This window comes from Merops nubicus, unplaced genomic scaffold (assembly GCF_000691845.1).
Source record: "Merops nubicus isolate BGI_N331 unplaced genomic scaffold, ASM69184v1 scaffold13259, whole genome shotgun sequence".
Taxonomy (NCBI): Eukaryota; Metazoa; Chordata; class Aves; order Coraciiformes; family Meropidae; genus Merops; species Merops nubicus.
The window spans coordinates 33,079-56,867 of record NW_008633164.1 but is presented as its reverse complement, the minus strand read 5'-3'; the positions used below and the strand labels follow the sequence as shown (position 1 = coordinate 56,867).

The following is a 23,789-nucleotide window of genomic DNA, read 5'->3' as shown; positions in this document are numbered from 1 at the left end:
CAAGTAGTAAAATAAACTGAAATTAGAAACATATCCTTTCCCTTTGCAAACGTGTTATACTCTCAAAAAAGGTTGGCTTCATTTGACTCTATATGCTTAGCTAGTGATTTCCAAGAGGTCTGTGATTTCTTTAAATTTCTTCACAACTGTAATGTTTTGATCATGGCTTTTTATTTAAATAAAATCGATGTCTATTGATAGTAGTGTAAAAGTGTATAGTAGTGGCATAGTGTAGTCCTTAGCACAGGTTTTCTTAATTTCATATTTAAGAGGTGCATTTTTAAAAACATTTAAAGAAAACTTCAATTTGTGATTCAAAAATCACCAATAATTGTATTCCCTGCCTTCTCACGCTGCAGCATCTTTTGAGTGGGGCTTAAAAAGAAGAATTATTACAAGTTAATACTGAAAAGTCTTCAGGAGTTGCATACATAGGTATAAAAGAGTAATGTGTTTTGTTTGTTTTCCTACAGTGCTTTCACTGTTATTTGAAAGCAATTCAAAGGTAAAAGAGAACTTTACTGAGACGTGCAGACTTAATATCCTTATAGCTTCACATTGGCAGATCAGACTGATAAGAGGGAACATGAAGTACATCAGCAAATCTGAACTGTAAAGTCACTGCATCTAAAGACTTATAGCTATGGACAACTAGCTGTACTTGTAATCCATATGATCCCACTGTCATGTTCTTTTGTAAGCTTTAAACATTTTTGTTGGAAAGTATTATTTCATATTTTAGTCTTATCCCTGTGCCTTTATATAAATCTTGCTTTGGTGCATTGGAACATGACCATTCAGACTTGAGATCCCTTATTGGGAATGTTTTTAAGCAATATGTGGTCAAAAGGGACAAGGAAGATTTAGAATCTAGATTTATTCTAAATATGTGCCTACAGCAGAATTGATTTATGTAAGTAAGTCTGTTTCAGGAATTATGAAGTAAGTATGTGTATTTTAGTAACGGTAGAGAAACTGAAAGTAGGTAGCAGAGGAAGCAGATAACACTGTCAACAGGTCTTGTCCTGTCTCACATCCTGTCTTTTTTTTTTTTTATAATATGGATTATATCCTCTGATACTTTTTATTTTTACCTTTGTAGTAGTTTTCTTTTCTTTTTATTCCCCCTTCTGCCTCTTCCAAGATTTGATGGATCAAACTGCTACTATCCAGGAGAGGCAATTCTGGTCCCTTCTCTAAAATCAAAGCATAATCAGAACATGGTAAAGTACACAGTAAGCATCTGCATTATTCTTCAGACTCATTAGATTTTTGAATAAAATTGCTGAGCTAACAAAACAGATCATGTAACGTACAGGAGGCTAAACAAAAAAGCTGTAGAAGATACTGTTTTGGTTTTTTTTCATCCCAAGCTGACTCATATGTTAAAACTCACCTGTGTTACAATTTTAGTCAAATCATTTTAGTTGTTCAAAATAATGATCAGTGCTGGGTTTTGCCCTTAGAAATCAGAATGTAAAAGCCGGGTCTTCAAGTCCTGAATAAGCTTCCCTTGTGTCCTGTGGCTGATTTGGGCTTTTTTTAGAATCAGTCCTACAGCACAGTATGAACTTGTCTCTGTCCTAAAAGTTCTGCCTGGTGCCATGCAAAGACACTTACCATAAGAAAGGAAAATATGAAATGCCAGGCACAGAAAAACTTTATCACTGAAGAAGGCTCCTCTTTCTATCTTCAAAGATAGTTTTAAAAAATCTATTACAAATATGTAATGAGTAAAGGCCTGCTACGCCCTGTACACGCTTATGTTCTCACAACTTCAAAAGTATCTCTGTACCTTTGCCTGGAGTCAAATTGTCAAATGTACAATGAATCCAAGCCTTTGTAGCCTCCTTTGGTATGTAAATGAACTCAATTTTTTTCCTATATTCCATTATGCGGATTTAAGTTGTGCTTCTCTATTCATGTCAGGAAGGCTAAGTCTTGTTTCAATCTTCACTAAGAGGTTATTCACAATTGACACAATTACCATAAATATAGTTTTCTGGTAACTATTTTAGTGTTTTTAGAAGCATAATTTAATACATCTATTCAAATGTTAAGATCCTTATTTTGCTTCGACCTTTTCCTCTTATAATAGGCAGGACTTTAATTTTGTCTTCAGGTCTGTCTATGTAAATCCTACTGAAGGCAGCTAAATTGGTGCATGAACGTGTGGTGCAAGATGTAAGTTAACATCCCAAGCAGGTGATATCACATGTATAGGCTACAGATCAGGCTACATATATTTAATAGTTCTACAATCCTAATACTTAAACTGTAATCATAACATGAATTTACTATCATTTTAATTATTTTTTTTTTAAGCAAAAAAAAAAAAAAAATCCTTCTTCCTTGGGATTTTGTTGTATCACTATTAATGACAGGACTAAAAAATTTGAACATTTCAGAAGGAGATATCCACAATCAGACTGACTCCTTTAAATTTTTACTGCTGATTTGATTTGGTTTAATTCTTTTACCAGGAATATTATTATAACACTAATTATAGCAAAATATCCATGGTAGAGAATGAATTGACCCCTGTCTGCCTGGAACTTGTACATGACTACTGACTCTGTCCTATCACTTGGAGCAGAAACATTAAATACTTTGATCTTAATTTGTGTCTCAATATGTACGAGTCAATGAAAATGTTATTTTAGTAGTAGAGAGTGAATTCTGAAGACACAAGGTTTATATAATATAAAATATTTTAATATAAACATATTGGATAAAGTTATAACTTTAGTAAGTGCCATGTCAACTCAGAATTAAATAAAAGCATTTTTTTCACAACAAGCGTAGCTGTGTTACCAGATGCCTAAGCAGAATTAATCCATGTGAGATACATTTATCTTAAAAGGCATATCCTGTTCTAAATAGCATAATTTTGTACTGATGACATAGAAGCCACCTGAAATGCTCTGGAGAATGTAATGCTCTACTCTGCTGCTAGTAAACCACATGAAGTGAAAAATTTCCAGATCAGTAATAGCTAAAACTCCACAATGTACTCTCTCTGTTCCTTTGCCTTCCAGAAACAAGTGCAGCAGGGCCGTCTGCCCAGAGGCACAACCTTACGCCCGTTCCCTTCATTTATCACAAGTGAGAAATCCATAGATTTTGCAGAACGACTTTATTATATTTTGCCTGCAAGTTACTATTGAACCAGAGGTTTCCAGTGATTTGTTGTTGTTTTCTTTTAGCGATTTATACAGAGCTCATGTAAGAAAGATCACAAGGGAAACATCACTGGTGGTTGTTATTCTAGAAAGAAAATTATTTAGTAGTTTTGGAAATTATGGAGAAAAAAAGCTACAAATATGTAAGAATGCAATTTCAAGAAAGTCTTTTTGCTTTGCAAGTTTAGCTACAAATATTGATGAGGCTTCAAAACATATTTAAAATTAAAATTGAATTAAATGTTCATATGTGGATACTAGCATATTGGGGTGGGAGGGCAATAGCAATTTTGCCTGAGTTAATGAATTAAGATAATTTCAACTACACAGGCAAAACAATGATGAAGGGCAGGTTTTTGTTTTAAAAACTAATTACGAGGAAATTTCCTTTAAGAATATATTTGCCATTGTTTCATTTATTGTCCAGTATAGGCTAATGCATTTCACACTGTGAAGTGCTAAAGGCAGTTTCACAGAAAGATACAAATAGCTTAGTTTTACAGCATGGTTGCTATCCACTTCAGTGTTTCATGCCAAGCATAGAAAACCAGGAATAATACCTCATCTGCAGAGGCTGGCAGAACTCTAATGTGGCACTGGATTTAGATTTTTTTTCTTTCTTTAGTGTGGCAGTCAGAACTGCGTTGGACTAATCGCTTCAAGTAGCAAGAAACAGTCTCTACACTAGAGTCTTACAATAATTCTAACTTGTAAAGATTATTTTATTTCCTTAGTATTTCAGAGAATAAAGTCCTCTTCATAATAATTTTAGGTGTTAATGTTCTAGTAATGTAAATACTAAACTATAAAACTCTCTAAAAGTCAGCATTGAAATTCCTGAGAATATTTTTAGGGTTTACCTGGGCTATTTCTGTGTATATATCATATATGTCCTTTCATTGCTGACTGGGTTGTTTTACATGAGTAGCCCAAGCAAGAAGAAAAGAATTTACTCCACTCTTTACGCTGCTGGAGACGGTCAGAACTAGCAGGCTTCAGGACCTAGGACCTTCCTCACTGCTCCTTGGCAGAGCTGTTGACAGTGGGCTGCCTCTCCCAGTGCTAGATGTTTGTGGTAGTCCCACATCCCCAGATGCAAGGAGGAGCATGGCTGAGCCCAAATGTGCCTATAGGCACATCTTTGCAATCCACCGTCATTCCTCTCTTTCTTTGCCTTTGGTCCTCCCCCTAATAACTCCATCTATTAAATTCATAGCTCTGCTGTCTCAAATCACTGTGACTCCAAGCAGATCAGGCAGCAACAGTACTCTGTTCTTGTACTTAAAATGATTTTGAGTCTGTTCTTGAATTTCAGAACTTTTCATGTTCTGCAAGAATTTTTCACCATAGCAGAAATTGATCTTTAAATAAATGTTCATCTTTAATGAGTTTTAAAAGTAAGGCTTCGGATCATGGGATGTAGGTGCCTAAATTTAAAACCAGACAACTATCTTTGTACGTCTAAAGCCTAAGATTTCTTTCATAATGTGGCCTTTCCTTAGATATTGCAGATTTTATGCAAAAGTTCAACTAAACCATGTCGGTTTTAACTCTATGTCTCTGATCTACTCCAAGAGATGTTGAATGCAGCATAATGGGTTTTTTACAAACATCATCAAATTGTGAAGAGTGATTTCCTGTATCTGCCAACTCAGCCACTTTTTTACCCTTTATTCTTTCATTAAGTTGTTTACATTTTCTTAGCATTTCTCCAATGTGAACACAATTTTAGCCTCCAGAGGTTCCTTATTTCCTTGAAAATGCCTAGGTAGACAAATACAGCACCTAGTCTTGACAATAGATATACATCGGTTGCATTGGAGCAATTCCACTGTCAACCATATCCCACTGGAGGAGGCAGCTGTTTTCCAGGTTAAATTATTTAATTAGCAACAAAACCCATCCTATAATGATATTATGTGCCTGTTTTCTAGACCAGCAATCTCATTTTCAGACAATTCCACCTCTCCTTGTTTTCCTTTGTTGATGTGAATAAATAGGGAGGGAGATCTTTCCATTTGTCCTGTAGGATGTTTGCAAAAAAATTGTGCAGAACTCTGAATTCCTGGTCATGCAGGCGTGCAGGACATGACAAATGGTTATGATTAATCAAGCTTGTATTAGTAAGTCCCTAGAAAATTCCCTAGGACTTTTTATTCTGCATTACTCATTTGCTCAGAAACCTGGTGAATAGCCTGTATATCACTATGTAAACTGGAGATGAATTTCTGTTAAAAAAAAAAAAAAAAAAAAGGCCAATGAAAACAATGCAGTTTTTTTTTGCAATAGATAACAAGAGAAACAAAAATATGCAGTGGGCTAAAAATGGAGTCTGTAAAGTTGGGGTTGTACATTGTTTTCCTCTTTTTCCTCTCAGTTCTCATCTTTGAACGTAAGCAATACCAAAGTTATGTACATTCTCTTTTAGAGTGTTCTTTGTTTAAGTAAATATAAATTAAACATGAGGCACAACACTAAGGTACTTAACAGTCGAACATTCTGTGTATTTTATAGACACAGAAATAGAGGTGTTAAAATCTTCAGGGTTAGTGCAGTTCATGAAGAAATACAGCTTGTCTAAAAATCTATGATTTTGAAAAATTATTTTGTAAACTTCAGAAGCGTCACCATCTTTTTGAAAATATATTTACTATATTTATTATAATAATTTCCTCACTAAAATAACTTTTGTCTATGTTCCTAAGGAATATCCAACTGAAAACCATTCTCCCACAGATTTACTGGTGCAACTTAGCGTGAATAAAGTCACCTAACATGTTCTTACTTTTATAAGAAACATAAATTCATATTCTTGAAGATATCATTCCACCTTTTCCTCTATCTCAGTCCTATTTTTTGTTCCACTTTTTGTATTTACTGTAAACTCTTTTACATTTTGGACTCATTGAATATATCAATTCACAATCTTTGAAGTCATTACTGTTGCTAATTACTACTAACAGAATCCTTGTTGTCTTTGGGTCTTGTTTTTTTTTTTTTTTACGAAGTTTTCACTTTGTCTAATTGAGTTATTCTAAGACTTCAAAGAGTAGATGGACTTAAATCTTTAATGAAAGTTGCCTACAGGAAGTTTGCTGCATCTCTGAATTTAGTTTTGGAAAAATTCTCTCGTTTTCAGCTACAGTCAGGACTTCATATCTGTTTGCTTTCAATCTTTCTTCTTTCATGCCTTTCAGTCTTTTAATTGGAGAATCAAAATCTATTGCTACATTACGCACAGAAATATTACCTTTTATTCTCACAGTGATTGGAGAGAATAAAATTAGAATTACATTCATGACTCATCAGCTGTAAAATAAGAGCACATTCTATGTGAGTGTATATTTTTAGTTCTTTATGACCAATTAGTGATCTGTTGATTTACTTTTGGTTGCAGAAACTTTTCTTTTGTTTTGTGTTTCCAACTTGCATAGATGCTAGGGCAATGAAGTGGGCAGATAAGGAAATAATAAATTATTTTATTCCTCATTTATTTTATAACCAGCATTTCATGTACACTTTTTTGGACAAAGGTATGAATAATGTGAGCTTCCCAACACATAGACTATTAATTTGCTGGGGATCTCTTGGACAAATATAATTTTCATGGCTTGTACACTTCTGAAGGTATCAACTGAATTCATTCCTTATAAGAGTAACCTGCCCAAATTTCCACTACATGTATCTGCAAGTGCTTCAATACTCTATCTCTTTTTACTCTGTATTTCCCTGTGCAGAGAAGTAACTTCTGACTAAAGGCGATATGAATTGTATCAGCTGGAACAAAACTACATTGTGCACAATACAAACCCTGACAATATTTTTCCATGATTAGATCTTGAATTTTCTTTTATTTGCAGAGTTGTTATCAACATTTTTAGCACTTAATCACAGGAATGGTGAGTTTAACAAACCCCTGAAGCTTAATGGTCTTCCAAGTCCATTTTTGTGTTTATTTGCTAGGGAAGAGCACTCTCTGAAGAATAAACACCCAAAGTACTCTGTCAGATTGTAGTCCACCAGATCTGAGAATTTCTGGAAATAGTGGAAGGAAAGTCTAACCTTCACCTGCCCATTTGGTGAAAAGGAAAATAGATATCTCATGGATGTCCCTTTAAAAGCTACCAGTGTCACTCTTGCCCTGATCAGCAGCATGAACGGGAATGACTGTTGATCTGGACATGCAAACAAGCTCAGCTATGTATATGACTGATTTAAGTCTTATTTAACTCTTATTTGCCTGGTTAGGTGGTGTAAACCTTTCGCTGCAGTTCCCAATGGTGAAAGAACCCTAAAGGCACTTCAGCTTTCCTCCACTTATACTCCACTTTTACTGTCAAAAGTAACCCACCTGAGCAGGTCCTGGGGAGTGCATTGGTGCTGTACAGTATGTTGATAGAGTTCTTTAAGAACATCATCTTATATGGTTTCTTTCTCACTTTTTATGTGGCAGCTGGCTTAAAGTTTAAATAAAGAAATACCTTAAATTAAAAGCCATGAAAATTCATAGGAAGTGTAGTACAATGTCTTATGGCCTACTTTTATTTCATACTCTGAATGTTATTCATTATTAGTCATTCAATTATTTTAGATATGTTTTGTGTCTATTCTTGTCTTCCACCATAACACGTTAATAAAATTCTGAATGTATTGTACTTTTGCGGGGAAAAATTGTGTTAGCGAGTGAAGTATTATCAGTTATGTGACCATAAGAATTTAGTCAGTGTAAGCTGTAAGGCTGAAATATCGACTGTAATGTAAATGTTCATCTTGAATGAATGTGAAAGTATGCATTTTTTATTTATTAGCACTTTTCTAATTACAGCTGAAGCTGCATTCTTTTGATATAATAGAAAAGGAAATTAATAGAGAAGGTTAGATGATGAATAGGCCTTTGACCAGAATATAACAGCCAGAAAATCTTGAAAAGATGTATACAGAATAACTAAGTAGCTCTCAAAAGCTTTCTTAAAAATTTAGAACCGACCGCCAGCTTCTACATCTGCACAGAATATCTCTATCTCTTTTCATTATACTGACAGAGTTATGAGTTGAGACCGCTGTATTAATATTTAAGAAACTTCAGAGAATTGCTTGAAAGTTTCCTGAAATAAGAAAGTAACAGGAGTTTTGGTATTCTTAAAATCCAAGATGGAAAGATTTCAGGAAACTTTATGCACATACTCAGTGTGTATAAATGACTTGAAAAGACTGGCAAAGAAGATGAACAACTACATTCAGAGGAAGCCTGTGATGTATTTTGCTTAAGTATTACACAGTGTAGATGAGCAATGAGGCAGAAGTTAGAACAAGAGGCACAGGTTCAGCTCTGTCTCCTGCCGGAATTTCAGTATGGTCTTTGCTCTTCACTTAACCTCTCCATCACTTCTTTTCTTTGGAATGGAAGTAGTATGGCCTTACATTAGACTGTGAGCTGGAGGGAAGATAAATGTTAGAAGACTAAAGGAAAAGCAATCAAATTTGAAGATCTATAAAAACAACCAGAACAGAATTGCACATTTTTAATATGACCAAAGATTATGTGAGAGTTTAGTAAGTAGAAAAATACTGTATTTATATGGACACTTTTGAGCATCATCAGAAGATTCGTGACTACAGCACAGGACATTTGAAAAACAAAACAAGCTGAAAAACATGCGTTCAGCTGCTATACCTTTTTCATTGATATGGAACAAAGGGCATTAGCTGTTGGATGAAGGAGAGTGGGATGAAATCAAGACAAATATGCATAAGTATCCTTTTCAGACGTCGTTGAACTTCAAGCATAGGTACGCAATTTTGTTCTCTTTTCCTGTCACCATGAGAGTCAGGGAGTGAAGCACAAAAGAACTAAGGTTGAGGTGAAATGCCAGAAACATTGTAGAGGTCCTGCAAGTGTCTGATGCAAGGTGCTCAGGCTGGGTGCAAAACTTGCAGCACCTGCTGTCACTGTGTGTTAAGAATACTACAGCTCCTACTATATGATCTGCTATCACAGAGAATGTGGGGAGGTGTTACAGCTTGTGAATGAGATCTGAATGGTTTTGTGATGACTTTGTGCATGTTTACAGTGGCTAAAGATAATTTGATTTAGAATTCATGGGAAGAAATAAGGAAAATATCATTCTAACCAGGTCATTTTTGCATGGTATAATTCACTTTCTGTTCTAGTTAGTAATAACAACATGTAGTGGCCACCTTGAGATGGCAGCTTTTTTAACTCTGAATAAAATGTTTTAAATTGAACTGAGGCAAGACTTTAATATTATGAATGCATTTTGGACTGACTATGCCATTAAATTTGGGAAGATCTTCCGTTGCAAGATGTATCACTAAGATTTGAGGACAGTTCTGCTGAAGTTTACTTAGATGTTAATTAGTCTTTCATAACCAAATAAGATGGAACCGTATTTTGTCTTACTGTATAAAGTTTTAATACAGACACAGGAATTGAGAGAAGCTATGAACTTCAGAAAGATTCACATTCCACACATGTGAGTAAATGGATGCCTTCTCCATGCATAGGGCAGAGAAGTGCCCAGAAAGGGTGACTCAACATGTTTCAAGAATCCTGTTCCATTCCTATGCTAACACTGATCAGAAAAATACAATGAAAGTGAACTAAAATTAATGAGCATTTTGCAACACTCTATGCTCTGCATAAGCATATGAAGTTCAAATTTCTCCTCTAGAATTTGGAATCTTAATAGTTAATATAATTTCACAAATACGTCTCTCGGTAGAGATTATTTTTGTTTGATATACATTTTAAACACATAGGCTTATCATTGAAATAAAATAATATTCAAGATTAAGATGTCACTTCTCTGAGCCAGTTAACAATTAAACCATCGATCAAAATACTTTTTTCTTTTCTGCAATCTGAATTCTATAAAAAAAAATCCTCATCAGGTTTTATATGTTTTATATGGCTAATTATTTAAATTTTCAAGCAAATAGTAAAAAAATTTATTATATAGAAAATTACTACTGAAAAAAAACAGGTATATTCACAACATTTTGAATTTGCTCTGTGCTTGCACTGGCAATTTTGTGCTTAGTAAAAAAAAAAAATAGCTTTAAATTATGTCATTATTACTTTATGTGGAAGCCGTTAATATGTTGTAGCATATATACTTTAAAAAAATTATTCATTTGAGATTTGGATTTACTCTCAGGTGGGAAATTATTAACATCTTTTGTAGGAAACAGGAAAATCTTGAGCGATATTCATCCATTAATAATTCCGCCAATTCTTTCTCTGTAAATCACAGAAGTTGTATATAATACCATTATTATAATCCAGAAAAGACTAAGCAAAGAATATACCTTGCTCATATAATACCAGTAATATAATGCCCCCTAAAAAAGTTTACACTAATATCTTTGCACTTCTTAGTGACTTTTATGCATATTTCCACGGCTATCATGCAAATTATATGGCATTTCAAGTTAGAGTTGATGTAGAAATTGGACATTCACTCATAGTTTGGAAATAAACCAAATAAGTTTTTAAGTTCACACATCAAACTGTTGTTTTTTCTACACTCATTTTTGCAAGAAAAAGTCACGGATGACCCCCAAAGCTGAATTTGCATTCCATAGTTTGTTCAAACAGGTAGTAGTGGAGAGTTATGGAGCTGTACTTCTGCAGCCATTTTAATCCAGACTTACTCACAATTTCAGATTTTATGTGCCACATGGATATCTCAGTGCCTAAGGAGGGATAGTTCTAGGAATTGTTATAGAAAATTACTCCCTCTCTGGAGCTAAATAATGTAGCCAAGCACTTCTTGGCGTTCTAAAATAAATTAAAAACTGGTCTTAATCCTGTATCGGTTGTGGTCAATTGAAGTCTTTATTATTTTATCTCATCTGCTCCTCAGAGATCTGAAGAGATGCAACAGGAAGACTGAAACTATAGATCAGTCTCCACTCTCTTATAGTAGATAAGGAGGGTTTGGAGCCTGATTTTCAGGTCACAGAAGCAAGTGTCCCTAAACCAATCTGTAGGATATTTATTGTGCTGTTGAGCAACTCTCCTGGATTTGTTTATTCAGAACATCATAATGTGAAAATTAACAATATGAGAAGTCCTAAGTCCTCTGGATTTAGGTATGGGTACAATACAGGGTCACTTATTGACTCATTTTTTGTTAATTCACTTGTGGATAAAAGTCATTGTGGACTAAATATCTAAAATCTATTCACAACCTTGTTCTACTGACAAATGTTGATTGATTTGGGATGGCAGGAGGTAGGATGCAGAGAATGGACACATTACAGAATCAGTTTTGTTTTTTTCTCAGGTAACCTCCAAAGAATTCTGATCTTCTTGGTTTTCCTTCTTTTCAGTGTATAGATGAGGTGTCACAAAATATCTGCATAAGGAGAAGAAGAGAGAAGAAATCAAGATAACTAAGACTATGCACCTGTACATGAATACTATGTAGTGATCTTTTCTTATCAAATCTGAATTGACAACTTTTTCACACATTCCAAAATTTGGCCAGAGTATAATCCTGAATAAAATTATTAACTCATGGCTAAGTGATGGTAGCTGTTTCAGGAATGACTGTGAGTAAAGAGGGGCACAGTGACCTTTTCCTACTTGATGGAAGATTTTAGTAATTAGAATGGATCTCAGTAGTCTCAAAAACATTCAATGTTCCCCAGATCATTCCATACTCGTTTGAAATAATGTTTAGGGTTTTTTTTTTTTTCTAAGATGTAAGTATCTGGCATAAGCTTCTATTAAAGAAATCTTTGTAAGATAGTGTAAAGACTTCCCAGCTATGCTAATCTCAGAACACATTTTAGATGACAATGTATTGTGAATATATATCCTCAACAAAAATCAACTGTTCTCACTGTAACAGCACAACCTCTGTTTCAGCTGCCTATAGAGATCATACTTATTTCCAAACAAAAATAAGATATGAAAGATAATATTAATTTAGTCTAGCAAGGTTAAATTTCAACTTCAGATTGCCTTTTTTTTTAACTGGTACTGCAAAAAGAATATTATAAAACACACCATTAGCTTTCACCTAAAGACTGAATTCTATTTCTCAGTGTCAGTTCAAGAACCCTCTCATGCCCTAAAACTGAACGGATATTTTCCAAAGGTTTCTTTCAGACCAAAAAAAACCCAACCAACCAACCAAAAAAACTAAATCAAAAACACTACCACAAAAATCAACCAACCAACCAAAAAAAACAACACAACAACAAATCCAAACACAAAAAAAAAACCAAACATGTCTCCCACAGCTTCCTGGAGTTCTTTTCTTATGGGACACGCACTGAATACAAATAGTATATCGGAAAAAAAACACCAGAGATTTCTTCTCTGCTTCTCATCACCTTCAATGTCTGGCCTCTTCCTGGGAAGCAGGGCTCCAAAACCCATAGTGGTTGCTTCAGAAGAACAAGGAGTAGCCCCCACCCCACCCCGCCACCCATCTCCTCCGCTCCCCCCTTCATACTGGGTTTATAGTTGAGTCGATGTCATATGTCTGGAATGTCCTTTTGGTCAATTCAGATCAGCTGTCCTGGTTATGTTCCACCCAAGCTCCTGTCCCCCCTATCCCACTGGGAGTGGAATGTTAGAAAGAGCCTTGGTGCTGTGCAAGCACTGCACAGGGGTAGCATGGGTGTTACCAACACCCTTCTAACTCCCAACACAAAAACACTGCACCATGAGGGATGCAATGGGAAAATCAGCACAGCCAGACTTTAATACATAGCCCCATAACATTCATAGTAAGCTTCAGAAAACCTTGTTTCCCTAGTATTTTAGATACCTGTGTAGTGAGTGGTTTTGCCTTTAGCAATTCCCTAAGTGCGGAGATGGAGTACTCTCATATTTATTAAAAAATTACTCCTTGACATAAGATAGTCCTTGATTCACCCTGTTCCTATAGCTAGCTACTCTCTCTTACAAAAGTAGTCATATCCTTTTTGTAAGCCGCATAACAATTTTCTTCTGTAGATCTCTTTCAGATTACTCTCAGTCAGACAGCATGACCTATAATAGTTTCATACTAAATTGTCATTTACAAATGAGATAAATCAGTGACATAGATGACTGACTTGCCACAAGCACTTTCAGTTTTCCTCTTTTGTCAGATGAGGACTTTTGTCTCTGCACTTTTGAGTAAAGTGTTTTCAATATTTTTTTTTTTTTAATGCATAACTCCTAGTTTAGCAATTTCTGTATTCTTGTTGGCTAAAATTTCCTTCTGTCTCTGGTAAAACAGCTAGAACTGTCTCTTCAATATGATTTATGCATATATACATTCAAACTATGCCTATTTGAGAACTATAAAGACTGGATAATTTCATATGGAAGGCTTGGTAGACTTGTGATGAAACACTTCTTGCACTGTAGGTTATGGAGGGTATATTGAATTATTGCTGGAACTACTTTCATTTTCAGAGTTTGTAGATGTCAGTCCATTAAGGCACATAAAGTTAATCCTACCTTCACTATGAGATTAGCTTGGAATAAATTAAATCAAGCATGTCATCTTATTAATCATTCCTAGATACACTTATTTGAGAGATAATTGTAGTTCCATCAGATGAAGCACAGATCTGGAATTGTCTTTACAGAGTTTCTTTGTACTGGTATACTTGTTCAGAATGAACACAGGCGTATTTGTAACCTACTATTTACTATAATTAGTTCCAATATTTATATGACTATCATTATTTTATGGCTAGGAGCAATTTTTTTTTTTTTTTTTTTTTCCCACAGAAAAAAAGTCAGTATTTATCTCTATTCCCCTCTGAAGGTGTCAGGGATATGTAGAGTTTCTAAAAACAAATAACGAGGGAAATGCATACAGTGCTCTTGCTTCAGAAGGTTCCCTGCTATTTAAAGATAAATGGCAACTGTTTTCCCCCAATCTTCATTTGATATTTTAAAAGATAAGATGTACCTCTCAGCTTATATCAACTCACAAGTATGTCTAAATATCCCTTTGGCATGTCTTTCTGAAATGTCAGATTTCTAAGATAAACAGGAAAGTAAAACTTCTTTTTTGCTGTTTTATAGCACCCATTTGTTTCCAAAGGGAAGGTTTTACTATGAATCAAGAAAAAATTTCAGGTATGAGACAAAACAACGGATTTTTCAGGCTACTAATAGTTCAGGATTGAGTGTTTGGAATTCAGCTACATTCTTACCTCATATGCATAATGAGAAGCTGGAAATGAAACATTTGATTTTGGAACCGATCTCCACGTTTCTAAAACAAAAAAAAAACGTGAAAATCATGTTAAACCGAAAAGTTATTTCAAAGAGAAAAATTTAAATATATAACTTCTAGATCGTTACAAGATGAAGTCTACTGCCTTTTGGAAGGGAGCAGAGCGACGTCCCTTTGCCATGCTTGGTCACTGCTTTGAACTGCAGTAAATGGCACATCTCTTGTTCTTATTAACTATACTTCCTGCAATTTTGGTTTTACAGAAGTCATTTATTCTGTGTTGATTATTGTCAACCCCTGAGGTCTGCTAAGTTCTCAAGAATTTGCTACACAAAGTGATATAGCTGTAAGTAAAATGACCTATAAAATTTCCCACTAAAACCTGCTATCTTTTGAACTTGGTCCTTAGGGCTTCCCTCACTTTTCTTTCCAAACTCATATCAGGTATGAATTATTGCAGAGAGGTTAACAATATAATCAATCATAGAAGACTATTTCAGCAGGCTCAATAACACAGAAAAACTTTAACTACTAACCAACCACTATTCCCTTCTCTATCTTTTTGTACTTGAATAATCAGAATAAGGTAAAAGCTCTTTGAAATATGTGCCCACACAAGAAACAACCACACAGACAGAAGGTCAAAGGTCATATCACCACAATGTTTATGTAACTTACTTTAGAAGGTTTCTAAATGTTCTAAATCTTTAAAAGCAATTTTGGAATGTGAAGGCATTTTTTACACTTCCTTGCAAAAGTATATGAGACAAATTTTCCTCTGCTTAGTTTGAAGCATCGACTAATGCTCTAATAGGCTATTAAATTCAAATACATAAGGAAAGGTGGAAATTTTGCTCCAAATCACTGAAGTTCAACTTTTGGAGTGATTTAGGACTCAACTCATATGGATTTTCAATGGACTGTGGGCTCCTAAATCCTGTAGATATCTGCTGACCTAACTGGACTCTCTGAACTCAAATGTTAGATGTCAGCTAGAAAACGTTAACTTATTTTACTGTTAATTGTTTGTTATCAATGTAATTTGGGTCTGACTGAAATTTGTTTCCATATCCCCTCCTTGAAGTCTAATTGCTTCAAGATATCTGTACAAGTAGGTAAAATTCTTCTTCTCCATAAGTAATTGATCTAATAATACAATTCATACCTTAGCCTATTCTAGAACAAGTAATAGCTAGTACTAGTAATCCAATGATTCATTCCCAAAAATTCAGATGTTGCCTACTAGGTTTGCAAGCATCAAAGTTTTTTGTTGGGGGAGGCAGGGGAGGAATAGTTTCGCAAGATTTTTGTTCCCACTCTTCACTGCAGAGGAAATCTGTCTCAAGCAAAGAGACATTTTATCAGTTATATATCCCTATTCCTTTTCAAAATTTTCTGAAAAACTTTTTTCTTGGTTACAATTGTTGCTAGAGCAAATTTATTTTCTTGACTGTAGAAGATTTCCTATCCTACTATCCCATTCTGTGCTCTGAGCTTTTATAGAAAAAAAAATCCTTAATTGCTACTGCTTGGATTTCTCCCCTTAATCAGGAGTGCACCTATAAAGGTGATGTCCAGGTTGCCCTCAGGGGACTCTGACTCCCTGGGGACACCAATGGTCCAAATCTATCGTAAGAATCTGCATGTCAAGGACTTAACCATGTATGCCAACCTGTTACATGAGATAAACCAAATATTTTTATCTAAACAAAAGATAAATGTATCCAAATAGTTGTAGCTAGATAGAAAAATGTGATGTTTTAAGGTATTTTGATTTGATATTCTGTGACTATAATGAGGACTGCTGTCCTTCAGCTGATTAATTATATCAAATAATTGTTTATACCAGATATACAATGAATTATATAGAAAAAGCAAAACACAAGCAGAAACTTATTTAAAAACATTGGCGTTCATTTTCTAATTTTTACATTTTTTTTTTTATTTAGAGCCACTAGCACTTCACAGCAGGTTTTGAAAGACTGTTCCATGTGGAAAAAATCCTCCCATATATTTTATATTTCTCTTTTTTATTATAAAGGACATTTGCATAAAACCATTATATTTGTTTCTTAAAAATTCATTTTCTTTTTCTGCTCTTTTCTGCTTAAAATCATCTTAATCCTCACAATAGACTGATGTGGAAATGGTTGCAATATCACAAAGGAAGAATTACGGCTGCAAGTAGGGTATAAGCAGCAGGTTGTTAAAGTTAAAAGATCCTGTTTCCATACAAGTAGCATTTTACATAAAGACCAATGGCAAAGCAATAACAGAAATAAAAAAAATGCTAAAAATGGATCTTTCTTTGACTTTGATATTTATTTGGTATTATTTGATGAAAATAAGGTCAGCGAGAACACGGAAACAGCTAACATGTCAGAAGATTGACCAGGTGGTTCACTATCTTGTTTTCAGCAACTGGCTGAAGCAAAAGTATAAGTTCAGGCATTAAATGCTTAACACCTGCCCTGCCAGAATACTTGCTCAGTATTTAGGGATATGAAATAAAGGGATCACAGATTATGTCCTTGTATTAAAAAGGTTTTTTTCATTCCATGCAGTTGCCCAGTCTCTATTGCGATCTGGCCATGCATCACTGGAAACTAATTTTCTGTTCACACAGTTATGGACGATTCCTAATTAGTATTAGTTAAATTATTTTCTTCATAGACACTTTTTTTTTTTTTTACACCCACATGGCACATGTTAGTGTACTGTACCTGTATTGGGTTTTCATGGCAAGGCTTTGGGACTGTGGAAGCTACAAGGGTGGCTTCTGTTAATAGCTGATGGAAGTTACACCCATACCCAACAGAGACAATGCCAGCCATCTCCAAGATGAACCCAACACTGGCCAAGGCCAACACCATGAACAATGATGGTAGCAACTCTGTGATATATTTAAGACGAGGGAAAAAAGACTGCACAAAAAAAAAAAAAAGCCCAATCAAACAAAAAATCTCAACAAAAAAACCAAACCTTGCACAATAGCAAATGTAGCTGAAGAGAGGAATGAGAATATGTGCATTGAGCCAGGGATAACTCAATACAGTACCCTAAGAAACAGTCAATCCCAGAATGTAGATCACACTTTAGAATACATTAATAACTTCTGGTTTTCATCTCATAGCATTTACTGGTAGTAATACTGCTATTAGTATTATTTACTGATACTCTATGAAGTACACATTTTCTTTGAACTAGATTATGAAATGGCTTGACAGGATGTATCCTTTATTCTACAAACAATTTATTGAAATCAGTGAGATCAAAATATTGCGGTACGTAATTTCTTGGAGAATGAATGGGAAAGATTAATACAATTTACTTCTTTAAATTATCAGATGCTCTGTGTTCATCAAAAATAAAACCAATACAGATACAGTAACACGAAAGGAAATGAAAAAATAACACAGCACCATATGTAATTATAAGTGCCTTTTCTGAATTCAATCATTCAGTTAATTTCCACACACCATCCTCGCTGTGTTCCATAATCTCTATTTTATTTCTTTTGTCATGTAGAATTGGTTGCTGCATAATCTCCAACCTTATTTTCCACAATTCATTTTCACAACTATCAGTCACCAATAAGTCTGCAAATGTTCCCTTGCAGGCAGTCCCAGTCACAGCTTTCTAAGCTTTTAGTCTGCAGAAAGACTACCTTTTATTTTTGAGAAGTTTGCCAATATGAACGTGTTATATGTTCAGAGATTTTTCTCCTTCCACACTAATTACACAAACTGTAGAGCAACACTTCAGTACTCTGTGCAATGAGTTAAGAAGTTCATAAAGTCTGGTAGTGGTTGTAAAACAGATTATTTCCTTTTAGTTATTCCAGTTGCATTCATTCATTAAAGTGTACAGGGATGTAATATGATGCAAAAGAAATTAAATAGCTTATGTCAGCTATCTCAAGAGAAAATTTATGCTACAACTCTAAATAAATTAGCTTTCCTTGAAATTGCCACATTTCTGTTTAACAACTTGCAGAAGCTCCTTCATACTCAGAAGACCTACACTAGGTGCCCACCACCCATTTCTGGGCTGAACTGTAGATCACTGCCCTAATATAATGGTGAGACAGAGTAGCTTTCAAAAATCAGCTGAATTTGCTTATTTAAGTTGTCTTTCCCCATTTCCATCTGCCTTTCTATCAATGTTAGGAAGAGTCTTGCATTTATATTACTATGTCCGATAGAAAACCTAATCCATATTAGTGGATCTAACCAGGTTCCTAACCTGATGAAGTTTAGCAGGACTCCAGATCATCCACAGTAAGTGGTTTTATATCCATTGCAATCACATACTTGAGCAGTATTTGGAGGAGAGCAAAAAGTTTTGCCCATCTGGACTCACCTTGCTCTTTCTCCTCTGAGGTGTTCTATTACTTGCCATCTAGTATCTGCGTCTCTTGGCCTGTGGCTCTGGCTGGGTAAAGATGGTGGAGGCTCTTTGTTTAGTTGTGTACAGGGGGTTCTGAAGGGTCTCTGGTCTCCATGCTCAGCATTTTGTTCCCACCTAAATGTATGAAGGAGGCAAAACGCATGAGTCCAGTGAAGAATTTTCAACTCCCTTAGCCTTTGGAAGTGATTGAGAATTGGCAACATGTTTATGATGAGGTAAAACCTTTCTGGACAAAAGTTACTAAACAACTTCAGGAAAGAATATTGGTATTGATACGTTATTGGAATCTACTATTAACCACAGCAGAAATCCTGTCATTTCCTTTCTATTTGAATAAGCCAAGGGTGCAGAAACCATAGTAGAGAGAGGAAAAATGAGGATGTCACAGTCAGGCATAAGTAGTACTTGAACAACAAACATCGCTACAGTCTTTTCTCTTGGTAAAAATAATTTTCTCCACATGGGAAAAGAGTTATTATAGTAAGAGCTGGAGAGGTCTGTGACCTCACTAAGGTTGGCATGCTGGGCCTGAAAAGATGCAACAGATTCATATATTCATTGCCCAGTCCTTCACTGAAGGGTTCTAAGCCCTTGTCATCTTCTCCCTGTGGCACCCTCTTTAGCATAAGCTGAGACTCCTACCTCCTTGATCACAACAGTGGTGGAATGGTAAGGTCACCAGGTTAAAGCCCCAGGCTCAAGCTGGTGCTTAACATACAGTGTCAATTTAGACTTTCTTTCTCTTTTTTGCTTCCTTAATTAGAATTTAAATATTCAAAGTGAAGTGGAATAGGTCAAACAGAAACCATTAATGACCTGAATCCAGAATAGTCTATAGCTTGTTTATTGGAGTGTTCATCTGGGGAGTGGAACAGACAACATTAAAATCTACCAGCTCTCTCATTTAGCTGCAGGACTGCAGTAAGGCTTTTCACATCCCAGATGAATTGCCCTAGCAACAATATTATTATTTAAAAGAAGGCAACGGTTTTCTTTCTGTTTTTGTTTTGGTTTTTTTAACTGGCATGACTAGCCCTCTGCTTTTAATATGCTAAACTTTAAAAAGGTATTGCACATAAAATATTTCACTTTATTGTGTGTGTGTGTTGTGCTATAGGCAGAACAAGGAATGTTACCTATAAAATAACTATGAAATAACATAAATACAGAAAAATAATGTTTTACATTTGAATGAATCTGAAAGGAGTAGAGTTTGTGGGGGTTTTTGTGTTTTTTTTTTTTTTTTGGCTTTTTTTTTTAGGGGGGGTGTTATGTTTTGTTTTTTTCTTTCAGAGTAGTAGGAGGTATAGCTTTTGAATTGTAAAATCAAGCATCCGTCCTTAACCATGGACATGCTTATTATGCCTTAAGGCAAGCTCAGCTCAAAAATACAAATGATAGTTTATCAAAGGTGCCAGGACGACAAGTTGACTCTGGACTCTGAAAGTCGCATGGCGTTCCCTTCAAAGTTTTTACCACTTGTCAAGATTTTATTAGTCCTGTAAAGGTGTCTGTGATGGAGACCAGTCTTAGGCACCTGGATCATATTGCAAGCACCCGCATCAAGAACCTCTAGCAGTATAATAGCATTTTTCTTAGCTTGACTTCTAGTTAAATTTGAGTCAATAGCTGTTCACTCCTGCTTCAGTGAATGTAACAGTGGTGATTTTATTGTATAAGCACCTGAGTTTTAAGGGGAAATCTGACTTAGTTACATGAGCAGCCAAAAGCATGCAACAGACAACCTTCTAGCTTGAGCTTTGTCTTTGCAGTGTTGTTCAGATTGATAAATTGTGGGAAGCCATTTTCTTCAAAATGAAAACACGTACCTGTGAATTTGAAAAGTAAGGTATACTAAGTAGGAAGGAACTTTTTTCACATAGCAACAGACCTAGAGGAATGATCATTTGAATGGTAATTATCTGTATAAATCTGTATCGAAATACACACGTAGAGTTTTAATTGCTTGTATTATATATGTACATATAACTGTCATTAGTATGTCCTTGGAGATATGTTGTGATACTAATCAGATTTGTCAAGATGAGACAATACCTTTCTATTCTTTCTTACACATCATAAACTCTGACTGATATCCCCAAGGGAAAAAAAATGCATAATGTGTCTTTTATGACCTGTTGCATGTACAAATTACTGGCACTTTGTATGCAGCAGGATAACAAAATGCTATTGATTTTGAATTTGACTTTAGGAAGCTGATCTTTATTGCTAGTTGTCATTTGGCAGATTTTTTCCTCCTGCTGTGAAATGTTTGATCTACAATTTATGTTTGGAGGCATGGAAGCGGTGAAGGTTTTATAATTTTTTTTTTTTTTTTTTTTAAATTGTATAAATCCTATCCTAGTAGACAGACATTATTCCTACGCAGAATAAGCATTCTATAAATAAGACTAAATTTCAAACAAGCAACAAAACCCATGTAATATGCCAATCTTGTTCTGTTTATACAACATTTCTCGGTAACACAGCAGCTTTCTGGGACCTGAAGTAAGACACCGATGAGTGTCAGGACGCTTGTGCAGAAATAAGCTTAAAAGGCAGAGCTAAGGGAAGTACACACAAATGAAATTCACTACATAAAATAAACAAAAGAAATGTAGAATAGTTCAGGATATGGATTTAACTACTTTATAGATATGACAGATTAACAGAACCTCTGATACCAAAATTATCCTTCCCAGTTCCATAAAGGTCATTTCAGTATCATTTTAGAATTTTGTTCTGACTTTCTACAGAAAAAGAAACAGACCCAATAGTCATTAACGTGAAGACTGGAAGGTTTGTTATGATATCTTCTCTTTTTTTAGGGATGAATATATGTACCTATGGATAATATCGAGGATCTAATACATTTATTTCTTTAAGAACATTAATATAGTGATTATCAAATAGAGGTTATACACATGTGATAACAAATATCTGAAAGTCTTCAACAGCCTTATACCTTAGCTCTAGTGATAGTTTCCAAATGTGTATTTGCCATTAAAACTGAAACGAAATCTGTTTATGTTTGTATACAGCAGCTCTGCTCCTTTCCTTACTCTGTCATCCTAGAAAATTATCAGCTTTATATGTTGTATCAGCTGTGAGAGAAAATAGGTGATCTCAGGGTTATCAAAGGTATAGGCAAACCAGCAATCACCTGAATTTCAGATTTCTGTGTGGGCAAGAGTCCCTGAAATCACTGGCAATAATTTAGGAGATTTGGTATCACCAACTGGAATAGGAATATATGTAACACATCTTTGAATATTTTAACAGTAGCATACAAGCGGATATTTTAAACAAACCTAAGTGGAGATACTGTGCTTTTCTACTGTTTTTGACTTTGGACTTATGAATATTTTTTCTATTGTATACTGGAGAACAAATACTAACCAAGATTGGTTAGGTTATCACTTTCTTTTGTGAAGAGTAATTTGAGAGCTTTAAAGTGTGGGTAACTTTCAGTTGCCATAGTTTTGTTTTGTGTCCAGAAAAAATATTTCTTAATACTCCAGGAAGAAGTGGATGAGGTCACTAGTTAATTGTCCATTAAACAGTTAATGTGTGTCAAGTGTTTACATAGCTAAGATACGTACTCACCTTCCTACCAACTTTCTAGTACCAAACCTATACTTTCTGGAATTAAGTCTTTTTGGCAATGTAACTTTTTTCTTCTTAGGAGATTATTTCATTAATTAAAAAATGCCACAATGAAAGATATTTAAAAATCAGGAACAAGTTTCTTTACAACTTGTAAGGATACTAGACATGTAAATCCTTTCTGTTTCTGTTAGATTAACTGTTATATATAGATTTTTATTGTCTTTGATATGTGTCCTTGACAGCAGAATTCCAGCCAAATCTCAAATTAGCTCCATTACCATCAATGGAAGTACATCTGATCACATCACCTGAGAATCTGGCCTATAACCAATAACAAGACAGTCCTTTGGGGAGTAATAATATTTTATACTTTGATCATTCACACTCCTATGCCTGTAGCTATTCATGTCAGACTCAAAAATGCCATATTATAACTAAAAAGGCTGGTCATAGATATCTCGCCATGTTTGCCCCAAAATTGACTAAAAGTGGCCTCAGCTCAGGAAAAGCTTCTTCCAGAAAGCATGAGAGCTTGTATTTAATTATACAATATTTATAATTATTTTAAATAGTTTCTGACTAGAGAGCTATTTGAAAACAACACATATTCTTGAGTTTTAGTCTCCAGGAGTTACATTCTATTTCTTCTGCTTTGACTGTTTGCCTAGGACGTATATCTACAACCACGACAATAATAGATGGTAAGAACGGATCTGTTCCCTCATCATCCATGAAAGTGAGCAAGAAATCTGTTACTGAAGACCTCGTGACAACGTTCAGTTCACCAGCAGCATGGATTCTTGTTGTTGCTCTGATCGTTACCTGGTCAGCGGTAGCTATTGTAATGTTTGACTTGGTGGATTACAAAGACTTTGCAGGTAAAATGCAGCATATTCTGTTTGACATCTTATATATTAAAATTTAAAAATTTATTAAGGAGTGTCTATTACATAAATATGCATGCTTCTCACCTTCTTGGAGAAAGCGTAGTGTCTCTGCTGAATTTGCCAGTAGAGGAGATATTGTGACAAATGTCAGAACATATTAGTTTGCACTTCAAACACCTTTATAATTTAAATCTCTCCATTTTGCAAGCCATCCTTGTCCTGAAAGATGTGTATGTTGACAGCAGTATAATACGTATATGAGCATGTATGGTCAGATTTCTGTTTTGCAATATCTATATAAAATTAGTTTAAGAAATACAAAATCAATTATTAATTCACATTTTCTGAAATATATTTTCAAGTCTTTCAGACTTGACTTGAGTGTTCTAACGTCTGCTTACGTAGTTCAGTGACAAGAAAAATGCAAAAGATAATTTTTAAACGTGCTAACTCTAAATTCATCTTTGAAAACCAATAAGCACAGA

The 23,789-nt window shown here is 34.8% G+C and overlaps 1 protein-coding gene across 1 annotated transcript in view; it reads left to right on the top strand.

The window, feature by feature from the left end:
* Positions 1–23,789, top strand: part of LOC103780484 (triadin-like) — a gene marked incomplete at its 3' end in the record, with an annotated part of 61,436 nt that overhangs the window by 5,748 nt on the left and 31,899 nt on the right. Inside the window, exon 2 of the mRNA XM_008948171.1 lies at positions 23,086–23,295. Within this exon, the coding sequence (XP_008946419.1) occupies positions 23,086–23,295 (210 nt within the window). The remainder of the gene's footprint in view (positions 1–23,085; positions 23,296–23,789) is intronic.